At 40.8% G+C, this 19611-nt stretch overlaps 1 protein-coding gene across 2 annotated transcripts in view; it reads left to right on the top strand.

Moving 5' to 3' along the window:
• LOC104589356 (histone H3-lysine(4) N-trimethyltransferase ATX1-like) overlaps nucleotides 1-19611 on the top strand; it is a 73993-nt gene that overhangs the window by 40506 nt on the left and 13876 nt on the right. For both annotated transcript variants that reach the window (XR_016080658.1, XM_010247652.3), the window contains exons 20-24: nucleotides 730-791; nucleotides 891-968; nucleotides 3261-3356; nucleotides 15549-15652; nucleotides 16088-16231. Coding sequence is in view for 1 of the 2 variants with exons in the window: in XM_010247652.3 (XP_010245954.1) it covers nucleotides 730-791; nucleotides 891-968; nucleotides 3261-3356; nucleotides 15549-15652; nucleotides 16088-16229 (482 nt within the window). In the remaining variant the exon portion in view is untranslated. The remainder of the gene's footprint in view (nucleotides 1-729; nucleotides 792-890; nucleotides 969-3260; nucleotides 3357-15548; nucleotides 15653-16087; nucleotides 16232-19611) is intronic.

Genomic DNA, 19611 nt, shown 5'->3' with positions numbered 1-19611 from the left:
AGGGCATGCCCCCCTAATCATGAGATACGAAATACATGCTAAAGAAAAAAAAGGAAGAAAAGGCAGTAATACTCCATGTTTTGACTTTTACAAATAATGATTTCTTTGTCTTTTAACTAGCAACGTGGTGTGCCAAGATTATCAGTCAAAACAAAACCCTCATTCAAGAGGGCTTCTCCTTCAGACACATGGCTAGCCTCCTATTCAGAAAAATTGGTAAATAAATTTTAGTGGTGATTAAAAGGTTACCTCATATCCATTGTAACAATTCAAATTTAATGTAGTTTCCGAACTCAAATGAAAGGCCCAACACGAAGGCTTTCAGTATTGATATGGGACTCATTCTTTTAGATAAAGTGACAGATAAAATTTAATTTAATCTCCTAAATCAAATAGAAAATATTACCTAAAGTTACCACATTGATAGTGGGTCCAAAACAAAATATGTAAAATGGTTGTCCCTTACTCATTACAGGGTGGCCATGAGTTGGTTTTATTGATAGCTGTTCTATGTCAGATGAGGTGCATTGTGTTAAGTTCCTTCCAACTCTACTTATTATTTTGAATGTAAGATGATATCATGATTTCTTCTTAAGTACTATATCCAATGTATTGAAGGTCATTAAATATAAAAAATGTAACCGAGGTCATTTCATGGCATGTGACATTTTCCATATTCATCTATCTTAGCTTGTCAAATTTGTAAGCTTTAATTATCAATGTGCATAGGGAAATCTGGAATCCATGGGTTTGGGATTTTTGCGAAGCAGCCACATAGAGCAGGGGACATGGTAAACTGGTTTGATCGTTTACATTTTATTTGTTTTTTTTTTTGTTTCATATGCTTCAGATTGCAACTATTCATATACCTATATTTTTATACGTTGTAGGTGGTTGAATATACAGGCGAGCTTGTTAGGCCCCCTATTGCAGACAGAAGGGAACATTTATTTTACAATTCATTAGTGGTAAGTTGTAATGCCCCTTTGTGATAAATACTTTTAAGGCAGTACTTGGTTCAAGGTCTAGAAATTTAAATGAAAAACAACAGGTCTCCAGATTCCATGCAAGAGGAGGATTCCAATTGGTTACTTCCCAAGGGATTTAGAATTCTACTCGAGAGAATTGCAAAATTATTACTTTAAAGATTTCAAATCTGCCAAATTCTTGTAATTTTTGCTTTAAAATGCAGCAATTTCTGGGTTCCATTCTCATCTAATAACTGCAAGTAAAGGAAATGGAATCTTTTTTTTTTTTTTTTATAATTAACAGTATAAATTTCATTGAAAATGCAGCAAGGATAAAAGTACAACCCTGGTTCAAGGTTCAAAATTTTGTCCTTTATCGGTGACCCACTGATACACAAAATTAGTGTTTTGGGATTTTGACCCTTTTTTTCAAAAAAAAAAACAAAAAAAGAAATGGGTGGCCGCAAAGTTCAAAATACCGATACACTCCTTGTGCTGTATCGGGGTGTATCAAAAACTTGAACCTTGCTTTGGTTGTCCCAAGGGGAGACATACAGGTAGAAATAAATCAGAAACTATTGCAAATTACACCTTCTGTATTACAGATTGCAAGCTAGTCCTGGGCAACCCCAGACTAAACAATCCTTCCGAACCCCAGCCTTAGCCAAAGTATCAGCCAGCATGTTGGCACTCCTAGGCACTCACTTGAATGTGTTAAAGGCAGCACCTAGAGATTGAATCAACATGACAAGTGTTCTGAGTTTCCTCGGGAATTGATCTTGACTTCTCATCCATCTCAACACTGTTTGACAGTAAGCCTCTACTTCCATGTTGTTTATCTGTTGAAAACATTCTGTTTCTGAACCTGGTGCCAAAAACTCCCAACCTAAACACAGATTTATATTCTTGAAAGCAATCTTTGAGTCATTTTATGACCTCTATATTTTCCTTGAAAAAAAATTACAATGCCAATGATGGAATAATGCACATGAATGGGCAAGGAAGACAGGTGACAATCCTCAAAAGAGCTACATAAATACACCATTTTTTTTTCTTAAACCACCAGAGTGTACCAAGGATGAAGCAGCTTTCCTAGATTGCAAGGAACACAATCCAAAGGGCCTAGATTAACAATCAGAAGAAGCTAGATAAATGAAGTTGACCAAGAATGCCTTGCCAACTTTTGGAACATGAGGTATGCATACCTGAGTGAGGAAGGGAAATGGATGCTGATAGTAGATCTTCCATCTGTACAATATATACTTTAGAGCCTCAAACTCCTAATGGGAATCAATTGTAATTAAGAAACTGAGTGTGACTATATTGATATACTTGAATGGATCTGTGGATGTACTTAAATTTTGCAGAGTGGAAGTTCTAGTTGAAATTGAATAGATAGTACTATCAGCATCATATGGTCTTGGTGAATTGAACTTGGCTGCATGGCAAACTAAGGCAAAGTTTGGATAAGCTTTTCTAAATTTAAAGTACTAGTGCATTTTTAAAGTAAAGCTCAGTTAAAAGCACTTATTGCATTTGGATAAGCATGCTTTCAAACGTAAGATAGTAATAAATATAAATTTGGGTCTAGTTGGTCATGTGTGTCTCACATGACTCTTCTTTTTCATTTCTTTGACTATTCTCTTGCTCATCAGGCCCGTAACTGCACGACAAACTTGTGGATGCCATGTCACATAGTTGCACCCTATGTGGCATACATAGATGCCGCATGCAACCTCGTAAGTGATGTGGCATATTGAGTGTACAAAAATGATGCCATATGTGTCATGTGGCATATTTGATGCAGGCATGTGTAAGGAGTCAAGTTCCATTTAGGCTCTTGTTCTGCTTTTTTAAGGTAGATCTATAAGGATATGGTTGCCACTATGGATGGCTTATCCATATCAGGACTCGGGGGTTAACTAGAAAAAAAAGTATAGGGTGCTCATTGCAATATGTAGCTTCTATACCTGCATACTTGTATGGTTTTTTGCTTGTTTGATTTTTGATCTAATGCCTGTCTTGTACGTCTTACTTTTGTAATTTGTCCATACAATACCACTCAAAAGGTAAATGAAAAGAGAAAAGGAGAAGAAATTGGAGCAGCTATTATGCATGGAATTTAAATACTTATAAACTTTCCGTTTTAAATGTTTTGTCCAGTGAATCCGTTGATTAAAAGCTATGAGCTTTAACTGGTATAATTAAACCCTTTTTGGGCCTACATTTTGTTATAGAAAAAAATGTAAAACACATCAAAACTAGTTGCTTACTGGCTCTTTTCTTATACAGGGTGCTGGGACATACATGTTCCGGATAGATGATGAGCGTGTCATTGATGCTACTAGAGCTGGGAGCATAGCTCATTTAATCAACCATTCATGTGAGGTATATATGACATGCAAAATCTTGTTGCTTAGTTATTTATTATTGTAGAGAAGATGGGCCGAATGGCCCATAGGCTGTTTATCCTTTTTTATCTTCTTATGTTATGTCTTTTTAATTTTCTACCCAACTAGAGGCTTCTCTGTAAATTACTAAAGTTTAACTTAATGAAATAGAATTAAGGGAGTAAGAGAAGAGATTATGTTCGAAAATCTCTTTCTCTGAACCCAAGGTGCTGCCACCTTCTTCTTCTCTCCTCTTGAACTCTGGTTTCTGCTACTTTCTTTTGAAATTTTGCAACTTTCTAAACAGTCCTTTCTTCTCAAAAGGCTGTGTATGGAGAACTGAATCGTATGAATAGTTGAAGAAACCTATTTCAGCTCAGTTGTTAGTGGTTTCTGGAGAGAAGGGGACTAGTTTTGTCGTCCTCTTGACAGATTCAAGTGTGTTGCCCAAAACCCTAATTTTCTAGAGAAATCTAATTGCGGGCCCCACAGGGAGTTTGACCTGGGCGCTCAGTGACTGAAGGCCTTGTCATTCTTCTTCTTGAAGATGGAATCAAGTGGATTGGTGTTCTGTGAAGTCTACAAGGAGCGGCTGAGTTTTCTCTATTTCTCCCAGCTTCCGGGTGTGACGCAGGTTATTGGTACGGTTGCGTAGAGGTTGACTCACAACACAGTTTTTGTTTTGTCTTCATTTGTTGTTATTCGAAGTTGTTTGAAGTCATTTTTGATGTATTTAAGAAGATGAACTCCTCAGACTTTGAAAACAAGCATGTTGCTGAATCCGGACAATTTCCGGGAGCCTCTGTAGACTCTCTACTGGCTGTGACCACAATCAAGTTGGATGGAATTGATTATCTGGCTTGGTTACAATCAGTAAAAATTCATATTTATAGTAAAGGCAAATGGGGTTTTATCTCTCGGATCCAAAAGGCTCCTTCGGAAGATGATCCATCATATGAAAAGGGGATGCAAGAAAATTATACTGTTATTGGGTGGCTTGTGAACTCAATGCAACCACTGATTAGTCAGCACTATTTGTGGATGAATTCAGCCAATGAAATTTGGGATAGTGTTGCTTAAACATATTCCCAAAAATTAAATGTGGCCAGGGTTTACAAGTTGAGAAGTGATGTGAAGAATTTGAGACAGGGTGGGGAACCATTAGCTGTATACTTCTCAACACTGAAGTCTTTATGGCAAGAAATAGATTTGATAGAAGCTGTAGCATGGGACACCACTAAGGATGCTGAGACCTACAAAAAACTGGTTGAGAGAAACAGGGTGTTTGAGTTCTTGTGTCAAGACTGTTGGAACAGACCAACAGAAGGCAGTTAATCAGTTTTACAAGAGGAGGCCACATTAGCACAACTAACCATCCACTTGTAACAATTGTAACAATCAAGATTGTAACACTATATGTAGTAGAGCAGAAAAGGAATAGGAGATTGACTCTTTCAGCATTAAAACTCTCCCCCCCTCTCTCTCTTTCTCTCTCCTTCCAAGAATTCAGGAGGTTGGCCCTTCGAAGAGTCCTGGGTTAGGCAGGTTCCTAACAATTTGGTATCAGAGCCAGCTTGACCAACACAAGAAACACGTCAGTAGACATCCGAGTGGATCAGATCGAGGTCGAGATCCATCGAATGTCTTCAGATCCCAAAGAAATGAACGAAGGCTTCACTGCTCTCCTCCTTCGACAGGGGCGGCAACAAGAATAGCCAAAATCGACTTCCCCATCTTCTCAGGCTGCGGCCCAACTCCCTGGATTCTGAGAGCCGAAAGGTATTTCGATTACCATGAAACATTGGAGCAAGATAGGGTAGCTCTGGCTTCTGCGCATCTTGAAGGGGAAGCCATCCTCTGGTTTCAATGGTACCGAAGGGGGCACCCTCGTCAAACCTGGACAAACTTCACAGACGCCATGACTGTCCGTTTTGGATCATCTGGGTTCGAAGATCTTGATGAAAATTTGGCAAAGTTGTGGCAGGTGGGATCAGTAAAGGAATACCAAATGGAGTTCGAAAGGCTGGCTGTGAGAGTCCAAGGGTGGACGGAGAAGGCATTGATGGGAAGCTTTGTCGGCGGCCTAAAAGAAGAACTGCGAATGGAAGTGAAAGCGATGCAGCCCACTTCGGTCATCAATGCGGTAGCACTAGCAAGATTGTACGAGGACAAGTTCAGTCGAGCAAGAAAGGTGCAGCGACCATGGGGTCCAGGAGCAAGAAGGGAGCAAGAAAGGACGACAACACCAAACAAGGAGGAAGGAGTATTGGGCCTAGGCCCACTGGTTCCTTTCAAACGGCTGACCTGGGCAGAGATGCAAGCACGTAGAGACAAAGGTCTCTGTTACAACTGCGAAGAGAAATTTGGGCCGGACCATCACTGCAAGAAACAACAAGCGTTTCTCCTCCAAACAGATGCTGATGAGGAAGACGACATCACCAGTTGCGGAGAATCTAACCCAAGGTGGGAAATACAATCCAATGGCACGCCTGAAATATCCTTAGGGTCATCAGTTTGCGGTGGACCTATATCCTCTCCATCTCAGTGGAGCAGACGTGGTGCTAGGCATTCAATGGTTAAGACAGCTAGGACCCGTGGTCTGTGACTGGGCCCGTCTCACCATGGACTTCACATCAGGAAACTCTACAGTCCATCTACAGGGGCAAACATGCAAGGGCCCTAGGTCCATCAGTCTTGCAACACTGACAAAGCAAAGAGGAGATCCAGATCAGTCCATATTCATGCACGTGGACTCAAATTGGACCAGGCCATCCTTAGCTAACAACAGCTCAGATGGGCCTAGAGACTTCCAAAGCCGCCTACAACAACTCCTTCAGCACTATGGCAACGTGTTCAAAGAACCCCAAGGACTGCCGCCACGCCGGAAGCATGACCACCGCATTCCCGTCATGCCGGGATCAGCCCCGGCCAATATAAGACCCTACGATGCCCTTACTTTTAAAAATTTGAAATCGAGAAGCAAGTTCAAGATATGCTTAAGCAAGGGATAATATAGCCTAGTCACAACCCATTCTCTTCACCGGTACTATTAGTCATGAAAAAAGATGGGACGTGGTGGTTCTGTATTGATTATAGAGCCCTTAACAACATCACCATTAAAGACCGATTTCCGATACCAGTCATTGATGAGCTGCTTGATGAACTCAGTCAAGCCACCATATTCTCAAAACTGGATTTACGAGCTGGGTATCATCAAATAAGGGTACATAACGAGGATGTTCACAAAACAACTTTCAGGACACATGATGGCCACTATGAGTTCTGGGTCATGCCATTTGGGCTAACCAATTCTCCAGCCACATTTCCAGAATTGATGAATGACATATTCCGGCCATATTTACGTAAGTTCATCCTTGTTTTCTTTGATGACATATTGGTCTATAGCCCCAATTGGTAGGAACATCTGAACCATCTACAGGTCACCCTTGCAACACTTGAGGCCCACCAGTTGTTCGCTAAAGAGTCCAAGTGCTCCTTTGGACAAAATCAAGTTCACTACTTAGGACATGTAGAAAAGGGGACTGTAGCGGCTGACCCAGATAAAATCTCCAGTATACTGGGCTGGCCGCAGCCCAAATGTGTGAAAGAATTGAGGGCCTTCTTGGGCCTGTCTAGGTACTATCGCCGCTTCATCAAAAACTACGGCCTAATAGCTACCCCATTGACCCAATTGCTGAAACAAGACGCTTTTAACTGGTCAAGCCAGGCCCAACAAGCTTTTGAGCAACTGAAACAGACAGTTGCGAGCCCTCCAACATTAGCACTGCCCAATTTCACAAAATATTTCATCATTGAGTGTGATGCCTCCGGTCAAGGCGTTGGGGCTGTTCTCATGCAAGAAGGGCGACCACTAGCCTTTTTCAGCAAGGTCTTAACATCACAAAAGTGGGCCAAATCAGTTTATGAGCGAGAATTAATAGCAATAGTCTTAGCAGTCCAACGTTGGCGATCCTACTTGATCGGTAGACGGTTCACAATTCGGACCGACCATCAAAGTCTGAAGTTCTTATTGGATCAATCGGTTCTATCCCCGGAACAACAATACTGGATATCCAAGCTACTGGGGTACGACTACAGAATTGAATACAAAGCAGGGGTTGCTAACCGAGTGGCGGACGCCCTCTCACGGCACCCACAGTCATTTCAATTACTAGTATCTTCCCCAACTTCTCCACTCCTAGATCTATTGCGAAAAGAAGCCCAATCCCATAAGGAGTTACAGCAGTTGAAGGCCCAAGTATTGGCAAATCCCTCACTACACCCCGGGTACACAATTAAGAATGATCTACTCTTCTTCAAGGGACGCCTAGAAATTCCGGCAGCCTCTGCTCATCTCAGGAAGTTCCTGGAATTATTCCATGCCTCACTCACAGGTGGCCACATCGGCATCCTACGAACACAAAAGCGCATCGCCACACAATTTCATTGGTAAGACATGCGTACATCTATCCAGAACTTCATAGCCGGGTGTGCAGTATGCCAACAAAACAAGTCAGCCACTACAACACCAGCAGGCCTCTTGCAACCACTCCCAATACCAACCCAAGTTTGGGATGATATATTAATGGATTTCATCACGAGATTGGCCATTTCTACCGGCAAAACAGTTATCCTTGTGGTAGTGGTTTGATTGACGAAATACAGTCATTTCCTTCCTCGATCACACCCATTTACAACCGCCACAGTTGCTGAATTATTCCTCCGGGAAATTGTGCGCCTACATGGGCTCCCCAGCTCAACTGTATCAGACAGGGACCCTATCTTGATGAGCCGTTTCTGGGCTGAGCTCTTCCGCCTACACGGGGTTAAACTGTTCAAGTCAACTAGCTACCACCCCCAATCTGATGGACAGACAGAGGCGGTTAACAAGAGTTTCGAAACATATCTGAGATGCTTCGTAGGAGATCGACCAAGACAATGGGTGAAGTGGATCCACTGGGCCGAATGGTGGTACAACACCACTTTCCATAGCGCCGCGGGATGACACCCTTTAGAGCTTTATATGGTCGGGACCCACCCCCTCTACTTCTTTATGAAATAGGAACCACCACAGTAGCGACCGTTGAAGAACAGCTAACGCAACGAGATGAGGTGCCAAGGGAACTGAGACATCATCTCTTACAGGCACAACAATGGATGAACCACACCTATGATAAACACCGCAAGAATATCCAATATGAAGTAGGTGACTGTGTATTTCTCAAATTACAACCTTTCAGGCAGATTTCAGTTGCAAGCCGACAGTGGAACAAACTCGGCCCGCACTATTTTGGCCCATTTAAAATCCTGGAGAGAATAGGATCAGTGGCCTACAAACTGGACCTTCCGGCAACATCCAAACTGCACTCTGTATTCCATATCTCCTTACTAAAGAAAGGGCCGAAGTCAGGAGTCATTACAAGTACGACCCTTCCCATATTTTCAGAAGAAGGACAAGTGCAGACTGAGCCAACCCGCATCATTGATTTCAGATGGGTGCGCCGGGGTGGCAGAGTCATACCAGAAGCATTAGTTGTTTGGTCTAACCTTCTGGAAGAGGATGCAACATGAGAATCCTACTTAGATCCACAATCAAATTTTCCTACATTAGACCTTGAGGGCAAGGTCGCTCTAAAGGAAGGGGGGATTGTCAAGACTGTTGGAACAGACCAACAGAAGGCAGTTAATCAATTTTACAAGAGGAGGCCACATCAACACAACTAACCATCCACTTGTAACATCTGCCATCCACTTGTAACAACTGCCATCCAATTGTTACTCACATGGCAGTAGTAGAGCAGATTCTGTGTTATTTGAAGGTCTCCCCTGGGAAGGGAATTCTATGTGATAAGCATGGGCATATGAAACTTGAAGCCTACACAGATGCTGTTTGGGCCGGAAACATTGATGACAGAAGATCTACCTCTGTGTACTGTAGCTTGGTGGTAGGTAATATTGTGTCTTGGAGAAGCAAGAAACAATCAGTTGTTGCTTGATCTTCAGCCGAAGCAGAATACAGAGACATGGCTCATGGAGTTTTTGAACTATTGTGGCTTAGATCCTTGATGGAGGAATTGGGTATTGAGCATGATAAGCCAATGATGTTATACTGTGATAATTAGGCCGCCATCAACATTGCTCACAACCCAGTGCAACATGACAAAACTAAGTGTATTGAAATTGACAGACACTTCATTTGAGAAAGAGTGGCTTCTAGAGAAGTGTGTCTACCTTTCATCACCTCTGAAGGACAGTTAGCTAATTTCCTCACCAAGGGCATTCCCAAGGCTAAACTTCAGCATGATACTGGCAAGCTTGGCATGATTGACATTTATGCTCAGCTTGAGGGGGAGTGTAGAGAAGATGGGCCGAATGGCCTATAGGCTGTTTGAGGGGGAGTGTAGAGAAGTGTGTCTTTTTAATTTTCTGCCCAACTAGGGGCTTCTCTGTAAATTACTAATGTTTAACTTAATGAAATAGAATTAAGGGAGTAAGAGGAGATTATGTTCGAAAATCTCTTTCTGAACCCAAGTTGCTGCCACCTTCTTCTTCTCTCCTCTTGAACTCTGATTTCTGATACTTTCTTTTGAATTTTTGCAACTTTCTAAACAGTCCATTCTTCTCAAAAGGCTGTTTTTCTTCTATTATAACCACTTGTTTGGAATTTATATGGAAACAAGACATCTTAAACATGGTTTAGATAAGGTAATATATTTTTCCATTCTCGTACAGTATATGGTAATTGATTTATGCCATCAAGTATCATCTTGGTTACCCAATTTGGCATTCTATTTTTTTTTTAAATTAAAAATATTTTATTCAAGAGAAAAAAAATAGGGAAATAGATAAGGTTTGCATTTTAGCTTCATGGGTTATGATAAATAGATGTTGAAGATGATCTCAAGTGGTGATTGGGTGGATGAGGGATTTGAAATCCGGTTAGGGGTGACCATATGTAGCCCAACCTGGCCCAGCTCGGAAATTTTCATGCTTGGGTCTCTAGCTGTCTAGGTTTGTTCAATGCTTTAAAAGGTGTTTGAGGCGTATGCTTAGAGCCGTGCCTTTTGTCGAGGTGCACTCAAAATGCCCTGAGGCGTATGTTGGAGGTGTGGCGGATGGCTCTGAGGTATATGCCTAAAATGCATGAGGTGTATGCCTTCAACACCTTTTGGATGAAGCGTATAACTTTGGTGCACCTTATTATGTCTCTTGCATACCTCAAGAAAGAAAGAAAAAAAAAAGAAAGAAAGAAGGAAATGAAAGGAAAGAAAGAAGGAAGATACGAGGAGTATGCCTCATGCCCTCATGCATGAGGTGTATGCCTCAAACACCTTTTACTTGAGGTGTATTGCCTTTGGTCTGCCTTTTGCATGAGGTGCACAGCTTGGTATGCCTCATGTGCACACCTGGGCCCAGGCTTAGCCTGGCTCACAAATATATTTATATGTCGCAATTTCTATGTTGCCGGAAGGGTATGGTACTGGAAGAACTTTGACCAATCAGAACCTTTTTCTTTAAGTTATGTTTATGACTTATGTAGTAGGTAGTGGGCTTTAGTTATGGGCCTGTTTTTTTTTTTTTTGTTTTTTTTCTGTCTTTAGTGATGGGTGCCTTACTAAGGGCATTCATGTAATTGTCTTTATTTTTTACAACAGAAGAATAAAAGAGATCATTGGGGGGCTCATGAGAGGTTTGGAACTCTCTTTCCTTCCTTTTCTTCCATCTTCTTCCTCCTTTACTTTTATCTCTCCCATCTTTTTCAATCTTCTTCTTCTTCTCTTCTGTTTTTCTTTTCTTTATTTCAGATTATTGCAAGTGTGTTTCACAACTATTAGTTACCACTTTTTTTTTTGATAAAATAAAATAAAAATTTTATTAAAAGAAAACAAAAATACAATCTGAGAAGGTGTTGAGGCAACACCTTGATTAATTCAAACACAATGCAAACAAAATAAAACTAAACAACACTAATTTTCCAAATTACAACTTGAAAACCCAAACGCTTTCCAAAGACCATCCCCAATGCCTCCTTTCTTGATTTGAGCAACATCAATTATCACAACCCTGAATCAAAGATCTCCAGTATTGTATCTTGCAGCTGCACCATATCTGGAACTAAACTTACTCATCACTCTCTTTACTAAAACCTTTCTTCATCCATGTCTCAGACCCTTGATCATAACAAGACAGCAATCTCCTTTCGGAATTCAACCTCTGGCACCTTTCTTTTCTTTTACTTCTAATAGCCCCGTCACTCTTCTTCTACTATATCATCTTCCCTTTCTTCTCCTTCCTCCCGCTCTCTCCCCTCCTGCAAGACCTTTTTCTTGTTTCTTTCTTATCTCCTGCTCCTTTTGAACTGTTCAATTGCCCTCTTTACCACTATCTCCTCTCCTAAGAAAAATAAACCAAGTGATTTTCCCACCTCCACTTGTCTTTCCACTAGCTTCTCAATATCTACCCTTTTCTCCTAGATCCCTCCTCCTTTGAAACCTTCACCCCCTCAAGACCCTTGGCAATCACTCCTTCCTCCCTTAACTCCACTTCCAAGATCTGCCCCCCCTTTCACCCTCCACTTCTTCATTTTCCTGAAATATAATTCTTCTCTTTCTATTATAGAACTACTATTGCTTCTTGCTTCTTTTTTTCACGTTAGAAAGTTTTCTCATGACTTTGTCTCCCCTCCCTAACTTTTCTTCATCGCTGAAACCCTGTTTCTCCATTTCCTTGTTACATCATCCACTGCTTTTGAAGAAAAAAAAAAAAGTTCTAACTCACCTCAGTATTTAGGCTAGCAACAACCTCTATAGTTCTTGACCCAATCAGTCCATTCACTGAGCTTTCTTATGCCGCACCGGAGACGTCCTCAACCTCAATCAGGATTCTTGCCTCATCCTACTTCTCCCAAGACCTGTTCTTATCATCCTACTTCTCCCAATAGCTATTACCTATTTCTTCAAAGGAGGATACTCAACACATGCAAGGGGATGCCGATTACCCCAATCCACACTTCCCATCTCCATTGAACTTCAGACATTTCTCCTGCTGCTGGGAACCACCAATCAAGCCTCCGGTCAAGGCATCTCTTTTTTGTTTTCTCATTTTCCAAAGCCCACCCTACTCCTTGCCTATTGTGTAACATGAAGAGCAGCGGACATCCATTTAGCTTTCTCTCCCCCATAACCCATTCCTTTCCCCACTCACCTCCATTTCTCTCCTAGCTACTCTACCAACCAGGCTTTCATACGTCACCCTCATTCTTTATTCCAACTTGCTGATCCCCTGACATCATCGTTCACCACCACCTCCATCTCAGACTCTATGGAATTTGGGGAGTGGGATTACGGCTTGCATGCTCCCTAAGGCACTTTGGATAAGAGTCACCTTGCCTCCTATTAGTTACCACTTCCTATGATACCAGTTGATTGGTTATCAGTGTTTTAGGGTGTCATGCCTTTTTGGTCCAGCCGCACACACACACACACACACACATATATACACACACACACACACATATATATATATATATATATATATATATATATATATATATATATATATATATGGCTGTAACCCTTGTTTAGATGTGCTAATCCCACTTTGGTCCGGCCCAGAACCACCCCTAAATCAAGTTAATGGTTGAACATTCATTCTCCTCATTTCATCATTCCTAGTTGTCAAGGACTCAAGGCACTATGTTATGTCTAGGTGACAGGGGAGTTCCTTGTTGCCTGGTCTATGACAGGGGAGTGCCTTATTTCTTATGGAATTAGTTTGTTTTTCTAGTTAATATTATTAGGTTGAAACATTAATAGTGGCTAAGGCATGGATGGCGATCTAACATGAAACATTAATAGTGATCTAGCATGAAAGAATCAAACATTAAACGAAGAATTAAAACAATATTAGAAAGCTTGTAGGAAAAGGGAACCAGGGCGTGGAGCTCTATTTTATTAATGCAGTAGGTGATTTCAAAGATTGATGGTGATTACAAAGGATTAAAGAAAAATAAGCTTTTAAGACCACTGAAAGGAAGTCAGCAAAGTTCCGGGCTCATCTGGTATAGGAGGTGTTTTCAGAGATAATGAAGGCATGATAATGGCTCTGTATTCAGGTCCAGTAGGAGTTGGAGATTCCTTAAGAGTGGAAATCTTGGCACTACATCAAGGTGTAAAACTGGCCAAACAATTGGGGCTACAGCAGATTGAGATAGAGGGAGACTCCAAGTTGGTAATTGGGTGGATGCAATCAGGGCAGCTGGGATTTGGCAATATAGACAGGTGATAAGGGAAATTCTTAGCATAACAAGGGAGGTGGGTGTTTGTTTCAAGTGGGTAAGGAGATCAGCAAATGGTTTTGCTGACGCCCTAGCAAAACAAGGGACTGTATGGGAGAGACTTTATTGGGCAGTGCTTTAATGTTTGATGTTTATTGGATGAACCTTTTCTAATATGGGTTGACTTCTGTATTTCTGTTTAATTTATCTCTAATGAAAGTTATCGTTTCTGATTAAAGAAAACATCTTTCAAACCTTGTTTTTGTTTCCACTCAAGAAGAGGAGAAGATTCTAAGATGTACTAGAGCAGACATCTTTCGTTGGTTTAGGAAAAAATGCTAGATTTCAAAGAGACAAAAAAAAGAAGAATTTTCAGTGATTACTGACAGACAAAGGAAGCTGTGATTGAGAAGAATAGTATCAAGGTTGCACATTAGGTAAAAAGTAAAAGCTTGTAGATCTTCACCCCTTTTTTATTGAGTACATCATGAGAGGCTGGCAAATTATTGTGAACTGTGTGTTTAGGGTGTGGACCCCCATCCAATGTAATCAAATTTAATTTTGATGGCTGTAGTTTGGGGAATCTAGGAATGTCAGATATAGGTGAAGTTTTGAAAGACAACAATGAGCATGCATTAGCCATATGCTTTGGGCTGTAGGAGTGGGCAACTCAATAAGGGAAGAACTATTATCTCTATTACAAGGTCTGATATTGGGAAGGTCCCTCCACTTAGCAACTTCTGGTAGGTGGCTCCATAGTGGTTATAGTGGTGGTGGCTTCAAAACATCCTAGGTCATTCACAACATCACCATATGAAAAGTAAAGCAGCTTGCTGAAAGATTAGGTACGACCTTCCATTGGTGTCTACAATCAACTAATAGATAGGCTAGCTGATGAAGTAGCCAAACAACAAGCAGAAAGGGTTCATCTCTTTTGGGAAAATATCCCATGGGGTTTTGGCTGTTAAATGGGAAGGGATGTAAAAGATGAGATTTGGGATAGACGACCAAAACCCCATGGGATATTGATAAGGACGGGTTTTATTGAAAATATATAATTCTATATAGAGGAATTGATAAGGACGGGTTTTATTGATTACCTACCTTGGTGGGATAGGCCAACTTATAGGGGTCCCATGTGCTTTGGTAATTTTGATTGTTTGGTTCTGTGGCCTGGTTTCAATTCTGTGTTTTAAAAGCGGCCAATTTTTGCCTGAGGCGTGCGCCTTTTTGAAGCAAGGCACAAAAATGCAAAAAAATGCTAAAAAATCAAATGAAAATACATATTTTAAAAAACCTATTATCTAAAATTAAAATACATAAAAATAACATGTAAAGCGCATTCAAATGAAAATTTAAAAATACATAAACATAACATTCCTGATTCTACGAGCCACCTTTGTTCCATGCTCCTCGAGGCAAGCCCAAACAAGTCCATGTTAGGGTCTTAAATTCTTAGTTCTTGCACAAAGGCAAGGCGAATACCCTAAAATGTGCCTCGCGTGTGCACCTAGGCACACCTTTTAAATCACTGTTCCAGTTAGCTTAATAATTCAAACAAGACTAACAGCTTTGAATTTACTTTTAATAATTCCTATTTTTCAGAATTTTGCATCAATTACCCAAAAAGAACAAGGGAGAATTAAAAGAATATCATAGTCCCAGGATTTCAATTACCCTGCCCTGGCAATCCATTTAGCTTTAGAACTTAAAGATTTCAGGACTACACCCCACAAAAATTGGGAAACAAGGGCTACAACCCAGAAAATATTTGCCAAAAGACTTCAAGGAGAAAGAATATAAAGGATATCATTTGCCAAAAGACACCAATCCATGTATGTGTTTTGCTACTTGAGCATTGTTAAGGTATGCATTGTGCTAATTTATGTTTCTGTTTTTCCTTTATTTGTGCAGCCAAACTGTTACTCAAGAGTAATAAGTGTCCATGGTGATGAGCATATAATAATATTTGCAAAAAGGGATATTAATCGATGGGAGGAACTGACATATGATTACAGGTTCCTACCAAGTTCTAATACTCTATTTTATGGAGCATCTTGTTTTTGGAAATACAATTCAAGATGGGGTCTGGAGCATGCCTTACTTGCCACCTGTTGTATGTTGAATGGTCAGGACTCAGCATTGAATAGGTCCCAGCTTAATTATTGGCCTAAGTCAAAAATTGGCATAACCAGATCGGAGAGAAGTTTCTCTCCGTTCTGATTAAATTCATTAATTTCAGATTGTCACAATCATCTCTGATTGCTGAATTTTGAGCCAACTAATCTACTAGGTAAGGTCCATCAATGGCAGATCCTGATCTTTGTAACATAGGCTGGAATGTTTTGCTGTCACAATCCCATCTATGGATCTTGTGTTCTCACACCCAAGATTTAATTTACATTTTGTTCAATTGTTTGTTGGTACTAAACTTTCTTGTGTTGTATCTGAAGATTCTTTTCGATTGATGAACAACTGGCCTGCTATTGTGGCTTCCCAAGATGTCGTGGCATAGTCAATGACACTGAAGCAGAGGAGCAAATGGCAAAGCTATGTGTACCTCGTAATGAATTGATCGATTGGTCGGGAGAATAAAAGTAAGCTAATACAAATTTATCTGTGTTTTTATTTTCTTGATTTTTGTTCAGTGTCTCATACAGTCTGGTCATTGTTTTTTATTTTTGGTTTGTCTGTTTACTGGTGAAAACTAGTTAACTAACACAAAATATGAGGAGGAATGATATAACAACTACAAATACAAATACTAAGCCATTGTGATGGGGGTGGGCCTTGGCGGGAGCCTCCTGCACTGGTTGCCCTTTTAAATACAAATACTAAGCCATCTGAGGTAATGACATTGCACAGTCGTGGGCCCAAATCAGAATTGTTTATTTTGTTTTTATCTAATATGAAAGCAATAGTTTTTAATATGCTTTTTTATGTTCTGTTTGTTTTAGGAAATGAAAACTTGCGTCTTGGTTAATCATGTTTTTTGAATTATATTTGTTATTTCTGCAGGTATGTATGTATGCATGTTATTTGGGCTTTCTAATTGGGTTAAGCCCAATAGAATGGCCCAAACAATATTAGAAACCACACCAGACCATTTTATTGTGGTTTGGTTTCTATACTAAAATGGTGTCTTTTCTGAGAATTTCTCAGACTGTAACTTTCTGGTGTGCTTTGAGATCTTCTCAAACCAGACCAGACCGGACCGTCAGCACCCATGGACCCTAGTAGTAGTGTCATGAGGCATGAGGTATGTGCCTCGGAGGCATCCATCTCCAGTGTTTGCTTCGTGACATTTTGTGTGTGCCTCACCTGGATGCATGTCTCTAACCGTACACTTAAAGGCCCTTTTAAGACATTGGAGGAAAGATGGAAATGCATGTGTTAGAATCTTTAATTGTTACTGTAAATGTTGAGGGATTTGTGCATATTTATTGATTAATTTGTTTAGCTAGGGAATGGGGACCAGAACACCTGTTGGGACCCTTTAGAGTGGTGTTTTTTGATAGATAATGATAATGAAAATTTTATTAAATAAAGAACTAAGTATTCATCATACAATTCCCCCCAAAGAGGCGCGAGGTGCAGTCTCCAAACTACATCATAAAGCTTACAATTGAGCCTAAAAGAGCTGATTCCTATGTACTCCTTGTTTAGCTAGAAGGTCTGCCAGCCCATTTGCCAATCTTCTTTCCCATTGAACTGTGACTGAAATATTTGAAGTCAGCCACTTAAATCTTCTCAAAGCCCCCCTGTACGGCGAGGCTGCCGTCTCAGGTTCTTTTAGCCATCCAATAACCAATTTGGAATCACCTTCAATCATTAAATGCTCCACTGCCAACTCTCTTGCATATTCTGCTCCTTGTAACACAGCTTGGAGTTCTGCATTTACAAGTCATCATTTCTGAAGACTCCCTCTATTCCAGATGGTCCCGGGTTGCCCAAACTACTGCCATCAAAATTTAGTTTAATGACGCCTGCATCAGGAGGCTTCCAATCCACCACTGGCTTGCTTCTGATTGCAGAACTTTTAGCTTCTTGTTCCCAATTTCTCCTTGTGTCATTGAAAGTGTAGGTGGAAAACAGATCCAAGGATTTTACCCAACTTATGGTCCTACATAAGATACTTTCTAACACACATGTTTGATCCCTCTCCTTGTCATTAAAGATTCTAGCATTTCGTTCCTCCCGCACAGTCCACACCAAAGCAGCTCTAACTCACCTCCACAAAACTCTTCCTCTTCTCTTTGGCCACCTGAAAGTTGTAGGATCAAAAAGATTGTAAATCTGCACCGGTTCTGTCCACCTGCACCCAAAAAGATCAAAAAGCTTTTCCCAATGGCCTACAACAAAAGGGCAAGTGATTAGTATATGGTAGCAACTTTCCTCGTGAGCTTTGCATAGGGTGCACCAGTTAGGAGAGATACAAAGACTAGGTCTTCTTTGTTGCAAAACATCCAAAGTGTTGATTTTCTCGAGGGAGACTTCCCAACAAAGGGCTCCAACTTTAGGAGGGACAGGTTTGGACCAAACTTCCTTATTATGAAAAGGTTGAGGCAATGGAGAGGAGCACAAGGAAGCAAAGAAGGAGGCACAAGAAAAAGAACCCAAAGGTAATGGCTTCCAAATATGGGAGTCTACAAAAGGAGGGTCCAAGCAAACAGAATCAATAGTTTTGAGGAGCAAAGCAGCCTGGTCAAGCTCAGAATCTCTCAAACCTCTTCTAAAATCCAGATTCCAGTTTATGCCAGAAGAAAAGGATGATGATACAAACCTTTGAATTGGCTCGTTTTTAAAACACGAGATGGAATACAAGGAGGGAAAGAGGTCCTTGAGGGCACAATCACCAATCCAAACATCCTCCCAAAATAAAACCCTATCTCCACTACTAACATCATACCTGATCAGGTTCAGGAAAACGGGAAGAATACTATGAATAGCCTTCCATGGGGATTTCAGCATAGCACGCCGAGATACACCAGCATCCCGTCCATTGTCTGCAACACCATTCACACTCCTTACCACTTTATGCCAAAGTCTCTCCCTTTTTAGAGGCCACCTCCATAGCCATTTACCTAATAATGTTGTATTTTTCTTCCTTAGATTGCCTAATCCCAATCCCCCCTGCTCTTTCCTCCTACACACTATTTCCCACCTAACCACATGATCCTTCCTCCCTTCCTCTGACTCCCACAAGAAATCCCTCATGACTTTCTCTACCTTCAAAATCACCTTTTGTGGCATTCTAAAGACAGATAGAAGGTAAGTTGGCAAGTTCGCAAGAGTAGCTCTAATTAAAGTGATCCGACCTCCAAGGGAAATTTAGTTTCTCTTCCAAACTGCCAGCTTCTTTGTGCATTTTTCTACGATCGAATTCCAAAATCTTCCTTCTCTTGGATTATCTCCTAGAGGCATACCCAAGTACTTCAAGGGCCAGCTAGATATAAGGCAACCTAAGGACTCTGCTACCTCACTCAATTCCTCCATCTCCAAATTTACCCCTACTACACAACTCTTTTCAACATTGACCTTCATGTTCGGCACACATTCAAACAACTTTATTACTCCTTTCAAGTTTCTAGCCTTTGAAGGATCTCCAGACTCACAAAAAATGATTGTGTCATCCGCAAATTGCAAGTGTGACACCACAATACCCTCTCTTCCTACACTCCATCCTCTAAACATATCGAACCCATCAGCTCTCGAAATGAGCCTACTAAATACATCAGCTACCAAGGTGAAAAGGAAAGGAGAAAGAGGATCCCCTTGTCTCAACCCTCTAGAGGCTGGAAAGAAGTCTCTAACCACTCCGTTAACTAAAACTGAAAAATGACAAGTTTTTAAACAAGCCTCAATCCAGCCACACCATTTCTCTCCAAACCCAAAATTCCTCAGCTTCCAATAGAAAAGACCAATCGACCATGTCATACGCTTTCTCCAAGTCCAATTTACATGCAAAACCCTTCTT

Source organism: Nelumbo nucifera, chromosome 1 (genome assembly GCF_055504915.1).
Source record: "Nelumbo nucifera cultivar China Antique chromosome 1, China Antique-T2T, whole genome shotgun sequence".
Lineage (NCBI taxonomy): Eukaryota > Viridiplantae > Streptophyta > Magnoliopsida > Proteales > Nelumbonaceae > Nelumbo > Nelumbo nucifera.
This window is presented reverse-complemented; position numbering and strand designations above follow the sequence as displayed.